We start from the raw sequence: 22,004 nt of genomic DNA, 5'->3' as shown, positions 1-22,004 counted from the left end.
GTTCAGTCTAACAAGCCATAATGGGGTGTCTTGGTACAACAGTCTGGGTTCAGTCTAACAAGCCATAATGGGGTGTCTTGGGACAACAGTCTGGGTTCAGTCTAACAAGCCATAATGGGGTGTCTTGGGACAACAGTCTGGGTTCAGTCTAACAAGCCATAATGGGGTGTCTTGGTACAACAGTCTGGGTTCAGTCTAACGAGCCATAATGGGGTGTCTTGGTACAACAGTCTGGGTTCAGTCTAACAAGCCATAATGGGGTGTCTTGGTACAACAGTCTGGGTTCAGTCTAACAAGCCATAATGGGGTGTCTTGGTACAACAGTCTGGGTTCAGTCTAACAAGCCATAATGGGGTGTCTTGGTGAATGTGAGGATGCATGTTCTAATCTTGTGTGTCTGTGTCTGGGGGGGGGGGGGATGTTACAAGGGAAATGTGTATGAATGAAAGGAGTGTCTGTTGCATATGTGTATATATGCCCGTGGTCTGTAGAGTGGATCGGTGTAACCCATGTCTCTGCCCCTCAGTTAAGGCCTCTGAATGTGGAGGGCAGTTTGAACCTGCTGGGCTCTGAACAACCGCGCCTCATCTACTTCAGCAACAACTCCACAGGTGCAAATACACCTCAATATACTGACTACATATACCCCAATACACTCACCTATACCACAATATACTGACTACATATACCCCAATACACTCACCTATACCACAATATACTGACTACATATACATCAATACACTATACACTCACCTATACCACAATATACTGACTACATATACCCCAATACACTCACCTATACCCCAATATACTGACTACATATACCCCTATACACTCACCTATACCACAATATACTGACTACATACACACTATACACTCACCTATACCACAATATACTGACTACATATACCCCTATACACTCACCTATACCACAATATACTGACTACATATACATCAATACACTCACCTATACCACAATATACTGACTACATATACCCCAATACACTCACCTATACCACAATATACTGACTACATATACCCCTATACACTCACCTATACCACAATATACTGACTACATATACCCCTATACACTATACACTCACCTATACCACAATATACTGACTACATATACCCCTATACACTCACCTATACCACAATATACTGACTACATATACCCCTATACACTATACACTCACCTATACCACAATATACTGACTACATATACCCCAATACACTCACCTATACCACAATATACTGACTACATATACATCAATACACTCACCTATACCACAATATACTGACTACATATACCCCAATACACTCACCTATACCACAATATACTGACTACATATACCCCAATACACTCACCTATACCACAATATACTGACTACATATACCCCTATACACTCACCTATACCACAATATACTGACTACATATACATCAATACACTCACCTATACCACAATATACTGACTACATATACCCCAATACACTATACACTCACCTATACCACAATATACTGCCTACATATACCCCAATACACTTACCTATACCACAATATACTGACTACATATACCCCAATACACTCACCTATACCACAATATACTGACTACATATACCCCAATACACTATACACTCACGTATACCCCAATACACTCACCTATAGCACAATATACTGACTACATATACCCCAATACACTCACCTATACCACAATATACTGACTACATATACCCCAATACACTCACCTATACCACAATATACTGACTACATATACCCCAATACACTATACACTCACCTATACCACAATATACTGACTACATATACCCCAATACACTCACCTATACCACAATATACTCACCACATACACCACCGTTTGGGGTCACTTAGAAATGTCCTTGTTTTTGAAAGAAAAGCACATTTTTTGTTCGTTAAAATAATATCAAATTGATCAGAAATACAGCGTAGACATTGTTAATGTTGTAAATGACTATTGTAGCTGGAAACGGCAGATTTAAAAAAAAATTGAATATCTACATCGGCAGACAGAGGCCCATTATCAGCAACCATCACTCCTGTGTTACAATGGCACTTTATGTTAGCTAATCCAAGTTGATCATTTTAAAAGGATAATTGATCATTAGAAAACCCTTTTTCATTTATGCTAGCACAGCTGAAAACTGTTGTTCTGATTAAAGAAGCAATAAAACTGGCCTTCTTAAGACTAGTTGAGTATCTGGAGCATCAGGATTTGTGGGTTCGATTACAGTCTCAAATTGTCCAGAAACAAATAACTTTCTTCTGAAACTCATCAGTCTATTCTTGTTCTGAGAATTTAAGGCTATTCCATGTGAGAAATTGCCAAGAAACTGAAGATCTCGTACAACGCTGTGTACTACTCCCTTCACAGAACAGTGCAAACTGGCTCTAAACAGAATAGAGAGAGGTGGGAGGCCCTGGTGCACAACTGAGCAAGAGGACAAGTACATTAGAGAGTTTCTCAAACTAGACAGACACCTCACAAGTCCTCATCTGGCAGCTTCATTAAATAGTACCCGCAAAACACCAGTCTCAACGTCAACAGTGAAGAGACTACTCCGGGATACTGGCCTTCTAGGCAGAGTTCCTCTGTCCAGTCTCAACGTCAACAGTGAAGAGACGACTCCGGGATACTGGCCTTCTAGGCAGAGTTCCTCTGTCCAGTCTCAACGTCAACAATGAAGAGACGACTCCGGGATACTGGCCTTCTAGGCAGAGTTGCAAAGAAACTGGCCAACAAAAAGAAGAGGTGAAGATGGGCAAAAGAACACAGACACTAGACAGAGGAAGATTGGCGAAAAGTGTTATGGACAGATTAATCTAAGTTTGAGGTGTTCACATCACAAAAAATAACATTTGTGAGATGCAGAAAAGATGCTGGAGGAGTGCTTGACGCCATCTGTCAAGCATGGTGGAGGCAATGTGATTGTCTGGGGGTGCTTTGGTGGTGGTAAAGTAGGAGATTTGTACAGGGTTAAAGGGATCTTGAAGAAAGGCGATCACTCCATTTTGTAACGCCATACCCTGTGGACGGCGCCTAATTGGAGCCAATTTCCTCCTAAAATAGGACAATGACCCAAAGCACAGCAACAAACTATGCAATAACTATTTAAGGAAGAAGCAGTAGGCTGGTATTCTGTCTATAATGGAGTGACCAGAACAGTCACTGGATCTCAACCCTATTGAGCTGTTGTGGGAGCAGCTTGACCGGTACGTAAGATGTGCCCATCAAGCCAATCCAATTTATGGGAGGTGCTTCAGGAAGCATGGGGTGAAATGTCTTCAGATTACCTCAACAAATTGACAATTAGAATCCCAAAGGTCTGCAGGGCTGTAATTGCTGCAAATGGAGGATTTTTTTGACAAAAGAAAAGTTTGAATGACAAAATTATTATTTCAATTACAAGTCATTATTTATAACCTTGTCAATGTCTTGACTATATTTCCTATTAATTTTTGCAATTCATTTCATGTATGTTTTCATGGAAAACAAGGACATTTCTAAGTGACCCCAGACTTTGGAACGGTAGTGTATATCTCTATATACTCTCTAAAATATATTTACCCCAATACACTTACCTATATCTCAAATTTCTCTCTCTCTCTCTGTCCATCCTGCAGAAGGTGACCTGGCCATCCCTGAGACATCTGACAACAGTAAGAAGCTGATGGTGAGAACGCGTAGCAAGAGGAAGTTCCTCTTCAAGGTCCCGGAAGAGGAGAGACTGCAGCAGAGGAGGTAACCCCCCCCCAACAATCCCCTTTCATACTTTTCTTGACTTTTGGACTGTACGGCAGTAATGTAGCGAGACAGAATATAGGGGTTTAGATAAGGGAGTCTGAGTCGAGGCCTGAACCCCTGTCGCCAGGGGGGGCACCACTCCATCAGACTCCAGCGCCGGTGGAGGTGACAACACTATAACTATACGTCTGACTTAAATCAGAAGTTAGTCTGTTTACTACCATTGTAGTACACTCACCCAGTACAACTTCAGGCGGCAGGTAGCCTAGTGGTTGGGCCAGTAACCAAAAGGTCGGATGGTTCGAATCCCCGGGCCGACTATGTGAAGAATCTGTCAATGTGCCCTTGAGCAAGGCACTTAACCCAAAGTTGCTCTGAATAAGATGACTCGAATGTAACTCTTCACAGTAATACACACTGACCATTGTAACCATGTGTGTTGTGTTGACAGAGAGATGCTGAGGGACCCTGAGCTGAGGTCCAAGTTGATCTCCAACCCAATCAACTTTAACCACGTGGCACACATGGGCCCCGGCGACGGCATGCAGGTCCTCATGGATTTGCCTCTGGTAAGCACAGCTGGTGCCAAAATGGCTGCCTCATACTGTATTCATAACCCATAGGAGATAGTTAAAGGACTCAACTTGGATATAACCCATTTTAGCATGGACATTGTCATTGAGGCACATTTTCAAACATCAAAAGGAGAAGAAAATGTACTTTAAAATGGAGATAGCCTTAATGGCACAGATACAAAGATAGGACCTCTTTCCATCTCTCTCATAACCCAACTGACATTGCAGGAAGCAAAATGGGTTCCCAACCCCATGATAACCTGACTGATATTGTAGCAGCCAAAGTGGCTGTCTATTGCAAGTTAACTGACATTTGCTGTACCCAGGACAGCTACTGCAAATAACCTAACTGATACCGCAGGAATCAAAATGTCCACCCTGTGTTAACCTTCCTGAAATTGCGGGTGATAAAATGGCCGCCCCTTAAAACGTAACAAAGCAGGAGTCATAACAGCTGTTTTTTTAACGATCGCAAGACACCCGCTGGAGCCAAAATGGTGTCTCCTTGCATTTTCTGACACTAGCAGCTCCCACTACCGACTCCACAGAATAGCACTGCTATCCTACCAACCTAACTCCACAGAATAGCACTGCTACCCTACCATCCTAACTCCACAGAATAGCACTGCTACCCTACCATCCCAACTCCACAGAATAGCACTGCTACCCTACCATCCTAACTCCACAGAATAGCACTGCTACCCTACCATCCTAACTCCACAGAATAGCACTGCTATCCTACCATCCTAACTCCACAGAATAGCACTGCTACCCTACCATCCTAACTCCACAGAATAGCACTGCTATCCTACCATCCTAACTCCACAGAATAGCACTGCTACCCTACCATCCTAACTCCACAGAATAGCACTACTATCCTACCTTCTAGATGTCACATTTCTCTACCTATTTACCACCTCTGCCCCTCTTCCTACTCTTTTCTGAGAATGACCCTGTAGTTCCTCCCTCACGCCCTCTTTCACTTTCTCCTCCCCTCCCTCTTTTTTTTCATCTGTGTCTTGTTCGTGTCCTTTATTTCCGCTCTCTCTTTCCTTCTCTCACCCCCCCCCCTCCCTCCCCGCCCGGCAGCAGAGCGAGAGCGCCGCCACCACCCCCTCCCCCTCATCCTCCCGCCACCACGCCCTGATCTCCCCACCGAGCAACTTTGAGCACGTCTATCACATGAGCCTCGTGTCGGCCGGCCTGTACCTGCAGAAAGAGCCCGCCTCTTCCTCCGCCACCTCCTCTTCCACCTCCTCGCTGCAGCACTGCAGCATGCCCCAGCTCTCATCCTCCTCCTCCTCCTCTCCCTCCACCTCCTCCCTAGGAAGGGTAGGCCTGACCTGATGCTTCCCCTCCTCCCTCTCCCCCTCCTTCCCCCACTCTCCTCCTTTTGACACCACCACCACCTCTTTTGCGCAATCCCAAATCGACACCCGCAGTAGCCCTTGTCTCCTAGTGATCTAGCCTCTATTCCTGGGGTACTGGTTGTTAAATCTGAGCCTGGAGGTCTGGGGTACTGGTTGTTAAATCTGAGCCTGGAGGTCTGGGGTACTGGTTGTTAAATCTGAGCCTGGAGGTCTGGGGTACTACTACTCTACATACATTATTTTCATGTATTCAGACCCTTTGCTATGAGACTCGAAATTGAGCTCAGTTGCATCCTGTTTTCATTGATCATCCTTGAGATGTCTATTAACAGCACTCCACCAATCAGGCCTTTATGGTAGAGTGGCCAGATGGAAGCCACTCCTCAGTAAAAGGCACATGACATCCTGCTTAAGACTTTCAGACCATGAGAAACAGGATTCTCTGGTCTGATAAACCAAGATTGGCCTGAATGCTAAGCGTCACATCTGGAGGAAACCTGGCACCATCCCTACGGTGAAGCATGGTGGTGGAAGCATCATGCTGTGGGAATGTTTTTCAGCGGCAGGGACTGGGAGACTTGTCAGGATCGAGGCAAAGATGAACGGAGCAAAGGACAGAGATCCTTGATGTAAACCTGCTCCAGGGCGCTCAGGATCTCCGACTGGGGGTGAAGGTTCACCAAGACAACACTGCAGTGACTTCGGGACAAGTCTCTGAATGTCCTTGAGTGGCCCAGCCAGAGCCCGGACTTGAACCCAATCAAACATCTCTGGGGAGACCTGAAAATAGCTGTGTAGCGACACTCCCCATCCAACCTGACAGAGCTTGAGAGGATCTGCAGAGAAGAATGGGAGAAACTTCCCAAATACAGGTGTGCCAAGCTTGTAGCATCATACCCAAGAAGACTCAAGGCTGTAATCGCTGCCAAAGGTGCTTCAACAAAGTACTGAGTAAAGGGTCTGAAGCCTTATGTAAATGCAATATTTTCAGGTTTAAAAAATATATAAATCGGCAAAGAAAAAAATCAGTTTTTGTTTTGTCTTTATGGGTTATTGTGTGTAGATTGATGAGGGGAAAAAACGAATCCATTCGAGTAAGGCTGTAACGTAACAAAATGTGGGAAAAGTCAATGAACTGTAGATCTTCCAGAAAGACAATGAAATGGTTAATTGACCACGAAATACAAATGTTGCAATGGCCACGTCAATTTTCTGGAGTTGAACCCCATTCAAAACCTGTGGTTTGAATTGAAGAGGGCAGTCAATTGATTTCCTTTGGTCTGATCTATCTGGACAGAGGAATGGTCTAAGATCCCTCCCGATGTGTCCTCTAATCTCATAAAACACTCATGAGAAAGGCTAGGTGTCATTATCCTAGCAAGGAGAAGGTGCAAAAAGTATTAGAAACAGTGCTATTCTTCTGGAGAAAATTATTACTTGTTAAAACTCTAAGCAATTGTATAAAACAACCCCCCCCCCCCCCCCCCCCGCCCCAAAGATTTGCATACAGTATAGCTCATTCTTTGTATAAATGTTATAGTACTTTTTTCCTCATATTTACCAGTAATACTGGAGGTGTCTGTATTTAACCGTTACTCTTCCATCTCCACCAATGAATAGGGAGCAGGTGCTTGGGTCGACTTGGGATCGGTCATATTTCCAGCCCCCCCCCCCCCTTTCTCTCCTTCCCATACTTCCTCATGGTTCCTTTTTCAATTTTCTCGAGTGCAGTGAGTTTTTTTCGGGAAGCTGGGGTGGTTTTATTTCGGCTGACGTCATAGTGAGTGTGTGTTTCTGTACTGGCTTGCAGTGTGGTTATGCTTTGTGTGATCTCTGCTTATTTGTCATGTTAAAACAGGGCAACACGCTTGATAAGCTTCCCATAGGTTTCAATGGAGAGAGAGAGAGAGAGCTATTTAAAAATGGGGCACAGCAAATTGGAAAAGCTCTCTAGAAGGTTTGTTCTATTAGCAGGCGGCCACCAAAAGTCATGTAGAGATTTAGTCTCCATGACTATTTCCTCCCATTGAATTTTGCAGAAACGCCCCGGCGTGAGTGTGACTTGTTTCAGTCAAACGAGTGATTTGCTGTGGAGTTTTATTACTGTGCGTATGAGCGTGTACAAGGCTGTTGGTTTCATGTGTGTGCATAAGCATCCATCTAAATGTCTTGATCGTGTCCAATCATGTACCTGGGGTTGTGTTCATTAGGCAACCAATGAAATTAAACTCAATGAAATGGCGATGTCCAAACTGGGACTTCTTGTCCAATAAGAAAAGCTCATTTTCATTGCAAAAATTTTACAAATGTTTTCCGTTGTGTGTCCTAATGAACACAAACCTGTTCCACCCATATAGTCACATATGTGTGTTTGTGTGTATGTGTGTGTGTCTTGGCGACTGCGTGGGGGTACAGAGTGTGATGCATTCTTCTCAGGATGACCCGGCCAAGGACAAGCCCCGCCCACTCTCCAGTATCTCCCGGCAACAGAGGAGCATGAGCCACATCACCCGCACGGCCTCTGGTGAGCACACACCTTCTCCATGTGAACACTGGTTACAACACACACTGCACACATTTCAACAAACACACTTTAGTAAATCCATTCTCTCTCTTTGTCATTGATACTAATTCTCTGTGTGTGTGTGTCTCTGTGTGTGTCTCTGTGTGTGTGTGTCTCTGTGTGTGTGTGTCTCTGTGTGTGTGTGTCTCTGTGTGTGTGTGTCTCTGTGTGTGTGTCTCTGTGTGTGTGTCTCTGTGTGTGTGTCTCTGTGTGTGTGTCTCTGTGTGTGTGTCTCTGTGGCTGTGTGTGTGTCTGTGTGTGTTGAAGGAGGTGCAGACTTTGGAGGAGCAGGATCGTCTCGGAACATCTCCGAGCCAGACGGGGACTTTGAGAGAGAGGTAAAGACCCCCAACACAGCGCACACACACCAGGGTTTCCGTTAGGAAAGTGACCAGGAAGATTTGACATTTATCGGATATTTGAGAAATGTCCCAGTGTTTCCCCTACATCTTCCACTTTCTTTTTTACAAAAATGAATCGGAATGGTAAAATGTTTTCTGTGTAAACTTGAATGACTAAAACTAGATATAAAATATGTAGAAAATATCATCTATGTAGTTTAAAATAAGATCATCTTTAAGAACTAACAGTCACCAAAATAAAAACTAAACAGTCAGGGAGAATCAAATTCTCAAAATGGCAGTTGTTTAAAGTACTTTAAAGTATTTTTTACTTAAGTATTTTTTGGGGGTATCTGTACTTTACTATTTATAGTTTTGACAACTTTTACTTCACTACATTCCTAAAGAAAATAATGTCATTTTTTACTCCATACATTTTCCCTGACACCCAAAAGTACTCGTTACATTTTGACAGAAAAATTGTCATTCACGCACTTATCAAGAGAACATCCCTGGTCATCTACTGCCTCTGATCTGTCAGACTCACTAAACACAAATGCTTTGTTTGTAAATTCATGTCTAAGTGTTGGAGTGTGCCTCTGGCTATCCGTAAATAATAAAAAACACAATATAATTGTGTCATCTGGTTTGCATAATATGAGGAATTTGAAATGAATACTTTTGATAATTATGTGTATTTTTTCCAATTCTATTTACTTTTGATACTTAAGTATATTTAAAACCAAATACTTTTAGACTTTTTTTAGTATTTTACTGGGTAACTTTTACTTGAGTCATTTTCTGTTAAGGTAGGCTACATCGCCTGCTATACCCAAACAGGAGGAGGCTAATTTGTATATTTTATATCAGATGTTTTTGAAAGATACGCATTATGTTGTTAGATATTATAGGAGTAACTCTGGTAAACCTAAAGCATTTTTCCTCACAAAAATGAGAACACGAAGCAGACAGAACTCTTTGGTCCTTTTAAAATCCTACTGTATGTAAAATATTGTGTGATATAGCTTGGAAAATAAATAAATGTGACTGGATGACAACATGATGATGTTTGTTTCCAACATTAGGGCTGTTTTCCTAAAGAAGTTAAATCCGCTTTGTGTTCTTGCCACACTACTAACAAGTATCATGACAGTGGTATCGTCCCAGCCTTACTGATTGTACACACACATTCAATCACTCACACTTTACTCCATTTCTGCCCCCCCTCCCCAATTCTCGCAATAACATTTAATTCAACTCGCTTCCTGGGTATGATAAGTTATCTTACATTGCCAAATCAAACATTAATAATTCAAATGTGTTTAATGTTAGAGGCTAAATTGAACTTTTATCTCAGGGGTTTTCTTTATCCAAAACGTCCCCTAAATAGACAGAAATATTGCCTAAAAGTTTTGATAGAAATGGACACACCTCTCGACACCGATGAGCAAAAGGATATGTGTGATTTCATGATTAAAAACTGAGATTCATATTTTTATCTTATATATATATATATATATATATATATATATATATATATATATATATATATGAACCATCCAGCCAAAAGTTGAGCCAAACAATTAGCAACTGAACTTTAATACAGCATTGATATAAAAACACTCTCTGTATTCCCTCAGCCGGACTCCGACTCCACCAAGCACTCCACCCTCTCCAACAGCTCCGACCCCAGCAGCCCCCCCAGCCCCAACTCCCCCCACCGCAGCCAGCAAACACTGGACGGCCTGGAGCACACCCTGGACGGCTGAGGACCCCACCCACCCACACACACCTGACATACACACACACACCTTACACACACACACACACATAATGCGTGCTTAATCACTCAACACCTACATTCGACATAGAACTTGTGTATTGCTGCAAAGTGCCAAGAACAGACTTTGTGGACAAAATGCCACCGCTGAAGCCTTTTCTGCGTGTGATGAGCATAGACCCTCCCCCCCAAAAAAAGTGAGGGGCACATAGTTATTTGAAGCTAACGCAAAAAAAAAAATCTGCCAGTATAGATTTGTTTTTGTTTTTCTTCATTTCAGGCCATAAATGTTTCCTATGAGTTAAGGTTATTATTACTTAGTTGAAATGATCAATACATATAGGTGAGATGGGGCTGAATTAAAAACAGAGATTACTGATGGGGGGGGACTCACAGAAAAAGCATTAATGATGAACTGTCCTAATCATAGGTATAAGTTTGTTTTAAAAAAAGAAAACAAAGACGAGAGGGAAATAACTGTTGTTTTTAAAGCGTATAGTATTTTACACGGACATTTTGAGCTCGAACTTGGCGGACACTAAACAGAACGGTGAAAGAAATGGCAGACTTTTTTCAAGAACCATAACCCCCCCCCCACACACACACACACACACTTCCCAGCCCCTTCTGTACTGGAGTTGTAAACCTATTGAGCTGTTCACGGACCATTTTGAGAGCTGTACCTTCCCAGGAGACGAGCTGCCATTCAACTGACTGCAGGGGGTTTTAGTGTAAAGCTAAATTAGTGGGCGTATTTTACAGCATTTGCATCTCCTGCCAGCCTTTGTGACATGTGTTGTTTTTAACTTTGGATCTTTTGCCAGAAAAACGTATATAGTTGGCGCCATAGCAACCAGAAATAGAAGAAGAAATGGAAACAGAATCATGAGACTTTAATTTCTCGATACGCGGTTTTAAGTGGTGGGAATCTGAACATAGCGAAAAGGACCACATTACTCATAGGATTATTAATAAGAGTCCTTCACAAGCTGCTGCTGCTTTCGTGTGCTATGTTTAAATAAATAGGTATGTGTGTGAAGACCTGCTCACTATAGAGAGAAACCCCCCCCCCGGCCAAGGCCCTCGCATTTTAAATCGTTCAATCATGAGAGTGGGAAGCATTAGTGGTGGTGTACAGTCATAGCGCCGTACCGCCACAGGGGGGTGTCTGAATAGTTTTTTTTCCTCCAGTGTGGGATGTTTCATTGTACAGAAGTATGAGATACAGTACAGGCATGTGTGGCATATCCAGTTTAATCACTCTAGTGTGCCTTCAGTGCCATTTTTTGTTTTATAGTACCTCGTTCAGATCAATTCCCGAAGTGATTTTAAACCTGCAGGCTATCGGTGAGAGGGGGGGGGTTCCAGAAACACTGTATTAAACTTGCACATGTTTTAGTCCAAGGAATATCATCTTTTGATTTTGTGTCAGTGATCGTTCTCGTTCCTTTTATTCTTCCCGGACTTCTGTTCAGCTCTCCGAAGACGGGACATTTTTTTTCTCTCTCTTTGAAACACTACTGCTTTTTTTTTCCTCTTAAAAAAATAAATAAAAATCACCAGTTGGAATCTTTGTAATTATTGAATTGTTAGCAACAAACATTTGAACAGACAATAAAAGAGTATCTGTTGTGCTTCTCTTGTCTCTGTGTGCTTTGTGTGTTGTTGTTTTTATATACAGTATTAATTGATATTTTATGAATTGTTATCAGCTCAGAACACACAATGTTGATGCTATGAATGTGTAGTTTATTTTTGTGATGCATAAAGTAAAGAATGATATATATGTATATAGTCCAAAGTTAAGAATGAGAATTGAATGCAAGAACCTTGCTAGGAAAATGGAATGGTATTGAAAAACAAGAATTCTGCTGATAGTGCGATTCATGTCATTTTGCAGGGAGAGGCTATAGTCACGCCTGATGCCGAAATTGATGACTTACAGTGCATTCAGACCCCTTGACTTCTTTCCACATTTTGATACTTTTACAGCCTTTTATTTTTTTTAATTAAAAAATGCATCAAAGTTTTGAGAATGACAAATGTTAATTTCTACAAAGTCTGCTGCCTCAGTGTCTATATATTTTTGTCAGACGTTACTATGGAATACTGACGTATGATTACAAGCATTTCATAAGTGTCAAAGGCTTTTATTGACAATTACATGAAGTTGATGTAAAGAGTCAATATTTGCGGTGTTGACCCTTCTTTTTCAAGACCTCTGCAATCCTCCCTGGCATGCTGTCAATTAACTTCTGGGCCACATCCCGACTGATGGCAGCCCATTCTAGCATTATCAATGCTTGGAGTTTGTCAGAATTTGTGGGGTTTTGTTTGTCCACCCGCCTCTTGAGGATTGACCACAAGTTCTCAATGGGATTAAGGTCTGGGGAGTTTCCTGGCCATGGACCCAAAACATCGATGTTTTGTTCCCCGAGCCACTGAGTTATCTCTTTTGCCTTATGGCAAGGTGCTCCATCATGCTGGAAAAGGCATTGTTTGTCACCATACTGTTCCTGGATGGTTGGGAGAAGTTGCTCTCGGAGGATGTGTTGGTACCATTCTATTCATGGCTGTGTTCTTAGGAAAAATTGTGAGCCCACTCCCTTGGCTGAGAAGCAACCCCACACATGAATGGTCTCAGGATGCTTTACTGTTGGCATGACACAGGGCTGATGGTAGCGCTCACCTTGTCTTCTCCGAACAAGCTTTTTTCCGGATGCCCCAAACAATCGGAAAAGGGATTCATCAGAGAAAATGACTTTACCCCAGTCCTCAGCAGTCCAATCCCTGTACCTTTTGCAGAAAATCAGTCTGTCCCTGATGTTTTTCCTGGAGAGAAGTGGCTTCTTTGCTGCCCTTCTTGACACCAGGCCATCCTCCAAAAGTCTTCGCCTCACTGTGTGTGGAGATGCACTCACACCTGCCTGCTGCCATTCCTGAGCAAGCTCTGTACTGGTGGTACCCTGATCCCGCAGCTGAATCAACTTTAGGAGACGGTCCTGGCGCTTGCTGGACTTTCTTGTGCACCCTGAAGCCTTCAACAATTGAACCGCTCTCCTTGAAGTTCTTGATGATCCGATAAATGGTTGATTTAGGTGCAATCTTACTGGCAGCAATATCCTTGACTGTGAAGCCCTTTTTATGCAAAGCAATGATGATGGCACATGTTTCCTTGCAGGTAACCATGGTTGACAGAGGAAGAACAATGATTCCATGCACCACCCTCCTTTTGAAGCTTCCAGTCTGTTATTCGAACTCAATCAGCATGACAGAGTGATCTCTAGCCTTGTCTTCGTCAACACTCACACCTTTGTTAACAAGAGAATCATTGACATGATGTCAGCTGGTCCTTTTGTGGCAAGGCTGAAATACAGTGGAAATGTTTTTGGGGGATTCAGTTCATTTGCATGGCAAAGAGGGACTTTGCAGTTAATTGCAATTCATCTGATCACTCTTCATAACATTCTGGAGTATATGCAAATTGCCATCATACAAACTGAGGAGCAGACTTTGTGAAAACTAATATTTGAGTCTTTCTCAAAACTTTTGGCCACGATTGTACACATGACAAAGCGAAAACAGGTTTTATAAAAAAAACAAATACCTTATTTAATACCCGAATCCAATGGAAACCAGATTCACCTGAGCTCAATTTCGAGTCTCATAGCATAGGGTCTGCAAAAACATTTTTGTTTTTAATACATTTGCAACCATTTCTAAATACCTGTTTTCGCTTTATCGTTGAGGTATTGTGTGTAGATTGAGGAAAATGTTTTATTTAGTCCCTTTTAGAATAGGGATGTAACATAACAAAATGTGGAAAAAGTCAAGGGGTCTGAATACTTCCCGAATGCAGTGTACATGGTACTGTAATTCACATGAATGGATACTCTGGGTAAAATACATTGTGGCTTTGACATATGTGTGATTCAATGAAATGTTGTGAATTGTTTTGCTTATTTTCATGAGCTAACACTTGCCAAAATAAATTGAAGAATGAGGGACACTTTAAAAAAAGAGAGGAGTAGGAGAGAGTCACGTGCCAGACCATCAGCACAGGAAATTCTTAGCTGTCATGAGGTTCCTCACACACTTACTTGAGAACAGGCCAACGACAAGCGATATGCTACATCCTAGACAACAAGCAGCCTCCACCCAGCCACCAGGTCCATCTAGCAGTCCAGACAGACAGAGAGCGATGAGGAGGCTGAGCCCCTGAATGTGCTCCCACCAGGAGCTGGCCCCCTACAGCCTTAATGTGCTCCCACCTGTACCAGGCCCAACAGTACGATTTGGACCACACATGCACTTTGTCATGTTCTCCCACTGCTGAGACTGCGCTTACAACTCACACACATACTGGTGTGATACACTGGTTTAACTTGGTGTAATTTACTATGCCTGTTATTTAAAAAATAAAGGGACTATGTTCATTGATTGTATGTGTAACCATTCATTTTACAGTGTAGACTCACAGGAAGGCCATATCTACAGAAACATAATGCACGTGACCAGTGTTTCAGATTCATTGTCTTATGGACACCAATGAATTCACTTGAATTAGAGCACTGAATTGAACTACTAGTTTTGTAGTATTTAATTAATCTACACAGCTCCAAGCTTAACACCTACTGCTATTCTTAAAGGGGAATTTCACCCTAAGGGAAATCTGGGCTTGTCTTCATCAGGTCTGAGGTATTTCTAGGACAGTGAAATGTGGTTCACACATAATTGCCCAGGAGGAAGGCGGGTCAGAGTTTTGCACTCTGAATGATACATCCTATGACGCTGATGGGGCATTTCGGGAAGGCACTATGATAAATACTAATCGCACTTTACGTTTTTGTGGGTGTAGATATGGTTGTCCTTGTTCGATAGAGCCATTCGATAGAGTCTTTTAGCAATGTTCTTTTTGGTGGATTCATTGCTAAATATACAAGCAGGCACATTTCTTTCAGTCTCTGAAAGACTACAACTTGTGTCGGAGGTGCTTTGTGCTCTGGCCCCCGTCCCTCCCCGAAGGCTTTTTTGAAAAGCAGGCGGAGACTAACAACAATCCTTTGGGCAAAACTGAAAGAACTTCCCAGACACAATGGCTTCAAATGATTCCTCTCATCAACACGAATTTGGCCTTGGAGCATTTTTTTGGTGCTCTATTAGCTAAATGGTGACATTCATCCATACATGTTTCAACCAGAATATAGCTGAGAGGATTCCATTTTTCCCTTTATTTAACTAGGCAAGTCGGTTAAGAACAAATTCTTATTTACAATGGCAGCATACACCGGCCAAATCCAGATGTCGCTGGGCCAATTGTGCACCGACTTATGGGACTCCCAATCACGGCCAGTTGTGATATAGCCTGGATTTGAACCAGGGGCTGTAGTGACACCTCTAGCACTGAGGTGTCACTACAGACCCTGGTTCTTAGACCGCTGCGCCACTCTGGGGCCCTAGTAGGATTTAGATAACATTAGAAGCTCAGCTACAGCCGATGCCAGCACCAAGAAGGCAGATGACAAATACAGTGCCTAGCTAGCTAAGTTAAGTAAATGATTTTTCCTGCAAGCCACCTACGTTAGCTAGTTAGCTAACTTCAGTTTATTTACTGAAACCCATATTGTGTATTGCTGGCTAATATACTGTGTTACAGTGGGGGGAAATCAAATAATATTTCTGTTTGCTAACTATGAGGATTCTGTGTTATGCAATATAGCCCGTTACCATATATGTGATTGAATATTATCTGCTGTTGGCTTGTGTGGATGTATGTATGTGTTATGCAACATAGCTGACTTGAAACATTGTAAACAGTTTCAGGGCCAAGGGCCTTTCTCATGATGGAAAAATACAGAATAACATAAAAACGGACACATACAGAACGTAGTGTAGCAAACCACAGACTGTTTTTGTTAGAACTCAAACTTAACAATAACAGAAACCAGATATGTGATAACGGTATCTAGGGAATGAGCTCATAGATACTCCACACAGCAACAGTTACATTTATCAACTGGAGCGCCCGGGGGCTGGTACCAGCTCGTACGACAACAATCAACGATAGGCTGGGTGAGTCTAAACCACGCCCAGTCTCTACTCTGACAGGCCGGGTCGGAAGCAGGAACTATTTCTGTCAGAGTATATTTATAATATCTTTGTCAAGAACAAGTTAGTTCTCTGTTTGCCCTGCAAGGTGGGACAGAGAGCCCATATATACGAAAATTGAATTTACCACTAAGTGGTTAGCTAATAAAAAATACATAGTATACAATCGGTGACTAAATGTCATATTTATCATGATACCAGATTCGAATTGACACAACTCTAACATAACTTAGCTGGTTAACTATGTAGCTAGCTAACTAAACATGGAAGAGGTTTTACAATTGGAGATCTTTTGTATCTTGTTTGTTAAACAAGTTTTCTTTTTGGTCATAGATATGGCTACTAAACTGCAAGCTACAACATTACAACCAGCTAGGTTTACCAGCAAGCCTTAGCACATGACTGGAGTTGGCTAGCTAGTCTGCTAACATGTTATGTGCCACGCCTCACATTTGTAACTTGTTAGAAAACGTGTAACTTCAGCAACTGTAAATCATTTTACTGGTTAGCTATGTAACATAATTTACGAGGCTTGACATTAGTTATGATTATGACCTGGAATGCATTCCAATCTCAATAAATTATAGGCGTGATGCAAGATAAGATTCCAAACAGATGTCAATAACAAGTATTGCACATCCAGCAAGCTAGCTAAGTTGACAAAAAAACAGTGATGAGAAACATTAATACAACTATTTACTGATGTAAATCTCAAACTGAAGATGGTTTTCCTACAAAAAATATGTGCCTAAGCATGCCTGATAGACATGGCTGTAGGCAGATACTGTCTACCTACCTAGGTACATTTGTACAGTCTGGTCACTGTGATTGAGGGTTTCTTTTTATTAGGCTAGATATTGTCGTAAATGTAATCTCTGTGCCTGTCAGTGGCGACTCATCATTCTGTGCAGGTGGGGCAGAGCATGCTAGCAACACAACATGACAACAACATGCTAGCAACACAACATGACAACAACACAGTAGCAACACAACATGACAACAACATGCTAGCAACAGAACATGACAACAACATGCTAGCAACACAACATGACAACAACACGGTAGCAACACAACATGACAACAACATGCTAGCAACACAACATGACAATAACACGGTAGCAACACAACATGACAACAACATGGTAGCAACACAACATGACAACAACATGGTAGCAACATGACAACAACATGCTTGCAACACAACATGACAAGAACATGCTAGCAACACAACATGACAACAACATGCTAGCAACACAGCATGACAGCAACATGGTAACAACACAACATGACAACAACATGGTAGCAACACAACATGACAACAACATGCTAGCAACACAACAACAACATCCTAGCAACACAACATGACAACAACATGCTAGCAACACAACATGACATCAACATGCTAGCAACACAACATGGCAGCGCACAACATGACAACAACATGTTAGCAACATAACATCCTAGCAACACAACATAGTGGCAGAAATACAATATGGCAGCAGCACAACATGACAACATGCTAGCAACAAGGCATGCTAGAAACACAACATGGCAGCAGCACAACATGACAACAACATGCTAGCAACACAACCACCTAGCAACACAACATGCTAGCAACACAACATGCTAGCAACACAACATAACAACAACATGCTAGCAACACAACATGGCAGCAGCACAACATGGTGGTAGAAACACAACATGGCAGCACCAAAACATGGTAGCAGCACAAAACATGGTACAAACATTGTTGGGCACCGGCAACAGCACAAAGGGCAAGAAGGTAGAGACAACAATACATCACGCAAAGCAGCCTCAACTGTCAGTTAGAGTGTCTATGATTGAGTCTTTGAATTGTTAGGGTTGCGTAAATTCGAATCTGGTATCAGGATAAATATAACAATGAGTCACCGATTTTATACTATGTATTTTTTATTAGCTAAGTAATAAATGGCAAATGCAACTTTCATATATACGGGCTCACTGTAATACCACGCAGGGCAGAACAGAGAACTGACAAGACGTATGTAAAACAGTATTCTTTATACTGTGATAGACAGTTCCAACCCGTCTGTTGGCCTATCACAGTAGAGACTGGGCGTGGTTTAAACTTGCTCAGCCTATTGCAGGCGCTCAGGCGGGTCCCCGCCTCTTGGCGCTTCTGTTGATGTAACTTGCTTGTGAAGAACATCCAGGCTCTCATGCTCCATACCGTTATCTCGCACCTGGCTCCTGTTATCTAACAAAAGGCCGCTTGTTCTCGCAACCCCACGCTCTGAATGTGCCCTCCCTTCTGTATTTTTCCAGCATGAGAAAGTCCCCTGGCCCTGACACTTTTAACAATGTTTCAAGTCAGCTATGTTGCATAACACCTACATACATCAACACAAGCCAACAGCAGATAATATTCAATCATATATATGGTAATGGCTATAATGTAAAACACAGGATCCAACAATCCCCCTTTTTCACACCCCCAAGGGTGTGAACAAAAATTCAGCAATGAATCATATAACAGTTACAAAGTTTAAAATACCTTCATGTCCTCCATTCGATCCCACTATGTACTAGATTGGCTACCAGCCACCTAGGAACTTACAACCCTTCATGTCAAAAGAGAACAACAGCTCATTCAAAAACAGAACAAAAGAAAATGGTGTGAAATATAAGTCCCCCTTTTGACACCCGCTAGAGTGTCACTCATTATCCTTTATTTCAGCAGTCCCAACATAGTAATATGTTAATAGCATTTCATGAAAATAATAAAACGTTTATAATAAAACAGAAAAACAGAAAAGAAATTAACCAAAATTAAAATTAAAATTAAAAATAAAATTAACCAAGAAAAATAGAAAAAAAAATGGACAAGTGATATCTGCTTTTGTCTCCCCCTTTTGACAGCCACAAGGGTATCACTTAGCAAAAACAGGATAACACTTTATTGTTTATTGACATGTAAGATACAGGATAAAACTTTGGTCATGGAAAACAGAATAAAGCATTATTATAAACCATCTGGTCCTCTCAGCTACTCCTATCCTGTACCAGGTGGGCTCCTTGCCACCCAGGAACTCCAAACCTTCACAACAGGGAGAACAAACATACTGGAAAGAAAACCCATCATAAAAAATGTATAACAAGGAATTGTGGTGGTGTAATATTTATTCTACTACCTCACCCACAGCATACCATGGGTCATCCTCAGTCAGTCTCATCCTACCCTGAAAGCATGCTTCAGTATCAGCATCTCCAACTGGAGCATCAAGCAAAGGCATCAGAGAGAATAGAGTAGATGTCACGGGTCAAAATTTTGATTGATGACCCTATGTGAACCTATGTGAACTCTATGTGAACCCTATGTAGTGATGACGTGTGCATGTCTTCTGGTCAGGCAAGCCTGGTTAGGTGGGGGCTATGGGGTGAGTAAGGGTCCATTTGACAGGCCGTTAATGATTGATGACCCAAGCCTGATAGACAAGCCTGGTTAGGTGGGGGCTATGGGGTGAGTAAGGGTCCCTTTGACAGGCCGTTAATGATTGATGACCCAAGCCTGATTTATGACCCTATGTAATGATTTATGACCCTATGTCATGTAGAAGGGTGCATGCCCTGGGTTGAGTAAGTGACCATGTGTCAGGTCAACCTGTTACTGTTTCTCACGGTTTGGGTTGGTTAAGGCCCCTTATAAAGCCGCTGAACAATACCTGTTTAAGACTGTACATGATAACCCCCCTGAATATTAAACAAAAATGACACCTATGCCAATTTTAGGGATGTTATGCTCGGCTTGTCATGAACCCAGTGACCAAAGCCTTGAAGAAGTTCTGTGTGAAGCTCCAGAATGTTTTAAAGGATTTTTGGGTACGAGTGAGGGCCACATGTCTTACATATTCCACCCGGAGGATTCTACGGTAAAGATATTCACAGACCGTGGACCCAAACCCCTTTATCCTGCAAAACCTGGGAGTTTTCCCCCGGCTCTGGGGATGAGAGAATGGCTAAACATCAGGCTGGCTCTTTGTAAAATTGAACAGGTCCTAAGTGTTACAAATGTGCCAGGATATGCGTTGGAAGAACAGGTTTGCGGCCGCAGTGATCTCAAGGCTCTAAGAATTGCTTCAATGGACTATAGCCCTGACAACAAAGTGACAATTTTAGCCTGTGACCTTTATGATAAGGCTAATGCTACAAAGTCTGTCAATTCTCCGGTAGCTTCCAGAGCCCGCAAACATGTAAACTTTTTTATTCCTGTGTTTAGTTTTAAATGGGTGGATTATCCAATTTTCATAACACTTATGAATAAGCTGGACATTCTCTTCCAAAATGGGGAACAGTTAAAGCGCTGGGCGAGGCTTTCCTTGAGACAGAGTCAAGACCAAAAGGCCCGACGGCGGATCTACCCCTGGAGTGAAAACTTAGCATGTGTTGATGGACATAGCAAGAGAGCCTTGCCTTTTGAGGGTGAACTCGACACGGACAATGGCGGTTGGTTGCATAAGCTCCCAGGATCTGTAAGAAAGGCATCGTAAAATACCTTAAGAATGTAACGATATAAAATGTATGTACTAAATATTTTGAATGAAATAAATGGTTTTAAAATCAGAATCTCACCACGTTATGAACTCTCGCGTTTGTTCACTCTTAGCGCAGTCTGTCCCTGAGAAAAATCTTGCGGAAAAAGCCATGTGCGCGCGCATGTGCGTGAGGGAGTTTTCTGTAGTGGCTGTGTGTGTGTGTGTGTGTGTGTGTGTGTGTTTCAAAAACAGAAAAAGGGGGGCGGGTTGTTTGTTAAAAAAATACCCATGCATGCCTGGTGGGTCGTTTGAAACCAAGGTTTACACTAGCCTGCAAAACAGATGCCTACCCCCCAACAATAATATTGTGTCTTACGACTCCTAATCTTAAAGGCCTTTCATAAAACTATTTTTTTTAGGTGGGCTAAAAAGTCATTCATCCCAGCGATGTCGAGAACAACACACCCCCATGCATCTAGGTGCTAGCACCCCGGAGATTTTAGAAGCTCCAAAAGGATCCTAATGTTTAGACACACCCAATACCATGTGTTTGAAATGTGTCAAATATACCATGGGCGGGGGTATAGCCCGAAAAAAACGACAAACCCCAAATGCTATGTAAAAAAATCATTCAGGGGTTTTTCTCTAGGTCGTAGGGTACAAAAGCGCTAGAAACCATGGGCAATGTTAGCAGCGTTTTAGTTCCGATGCAAACAGCACCTCCAGAAACTCCAAGAATCGTTATCGGACTGAAGCGTTAAAAAAGATAATCGGGGAAAACAGTCTAATGGATCTATCGCAAGGTGAGTTCTTGAAATAAATCTTTATTAGATTTGATTGTTGTGGGGAATTGTTTGAAAAGCGTGGGATGTTATAGAAATATTAAACAATCATTAGGATCAGTATGCTTACCGTATAACAAGGCAATATTAGCTAAAGTGATTATAGCTTTAATATTGTCGAATGTTTTATAG

General features: G+C 42.1%; 1 protein-coding gene across 4 annotated transcripts in view; it reads left to right on the top strand.

Annotated features, from left to right (window-relative positions):
* Window positions 1-12,046, top strand: part of cdc42bpb (CDC42 binding protein kinase beta (DMPK-like)) — a 129,864-nt gene extending 117,818 nt beyond the window's left edge. For 2 of the 4 annotated variants that reach the window (XM_031836846.1, XM_031836847.1), the window contains 7 exons: window positions 527-611; window positions 3,659-3,776; window positions 4,231-4,348; window positions 5,444-5,686; window positions 8,140-8,248; window positions 8,555-8,625; window positions 10,269-12,046. In XM_031836846.1, coding sequence (XP_031692706.1) covers window positions 527-611; window positions 3,659-3,776; window positions 4,231-4,348; window positions 5,444-5,686; window positions 8,140-8,248; window positions 8,555-8,625; window positions 10,269-10,397 — 873 coding nt within the window. In that variant the 3' untranslated portion in view covers window positions 10,398-12,046. The remainder of the gene's footprint in view (window positions 1-526; window positions 612-3,658; window positions 3,777-4,230; window positions 4,349-5,443; window positions 5,687-8,139; window positions 8,249-8,554; window positions 8,626-10,268) is intronic. The other 2 variants (XM_031836849.1, XM_031836848.1) reach the window with 1 other exon arrangement.
* The last annotated feature ends 9,958 nt before the right edge of the window (window positions 12,047-22,004 follow it).

The sequence above is a fragment of the Oncorhynchus kisutch genome, linkage group LG12, assembly GCF_002021735.2.
Source record: "Oncorhynchus kisutch isolate 150728-3 linkage group LG12, Okis_V2, whole genome shotgun sequence".
In the NCBI taxonomy this organism is placed as follows: domain Eukaryota; kingdom Metazoa; phylum Chordata; class Actinopteri; order Salmoniformes; family Salmonidae; genus Oncorhynchus; species Oncorhynchus kisutch.
This window is presented reverse-complemented; position numbering and strand designations above follow the sequence as displayed.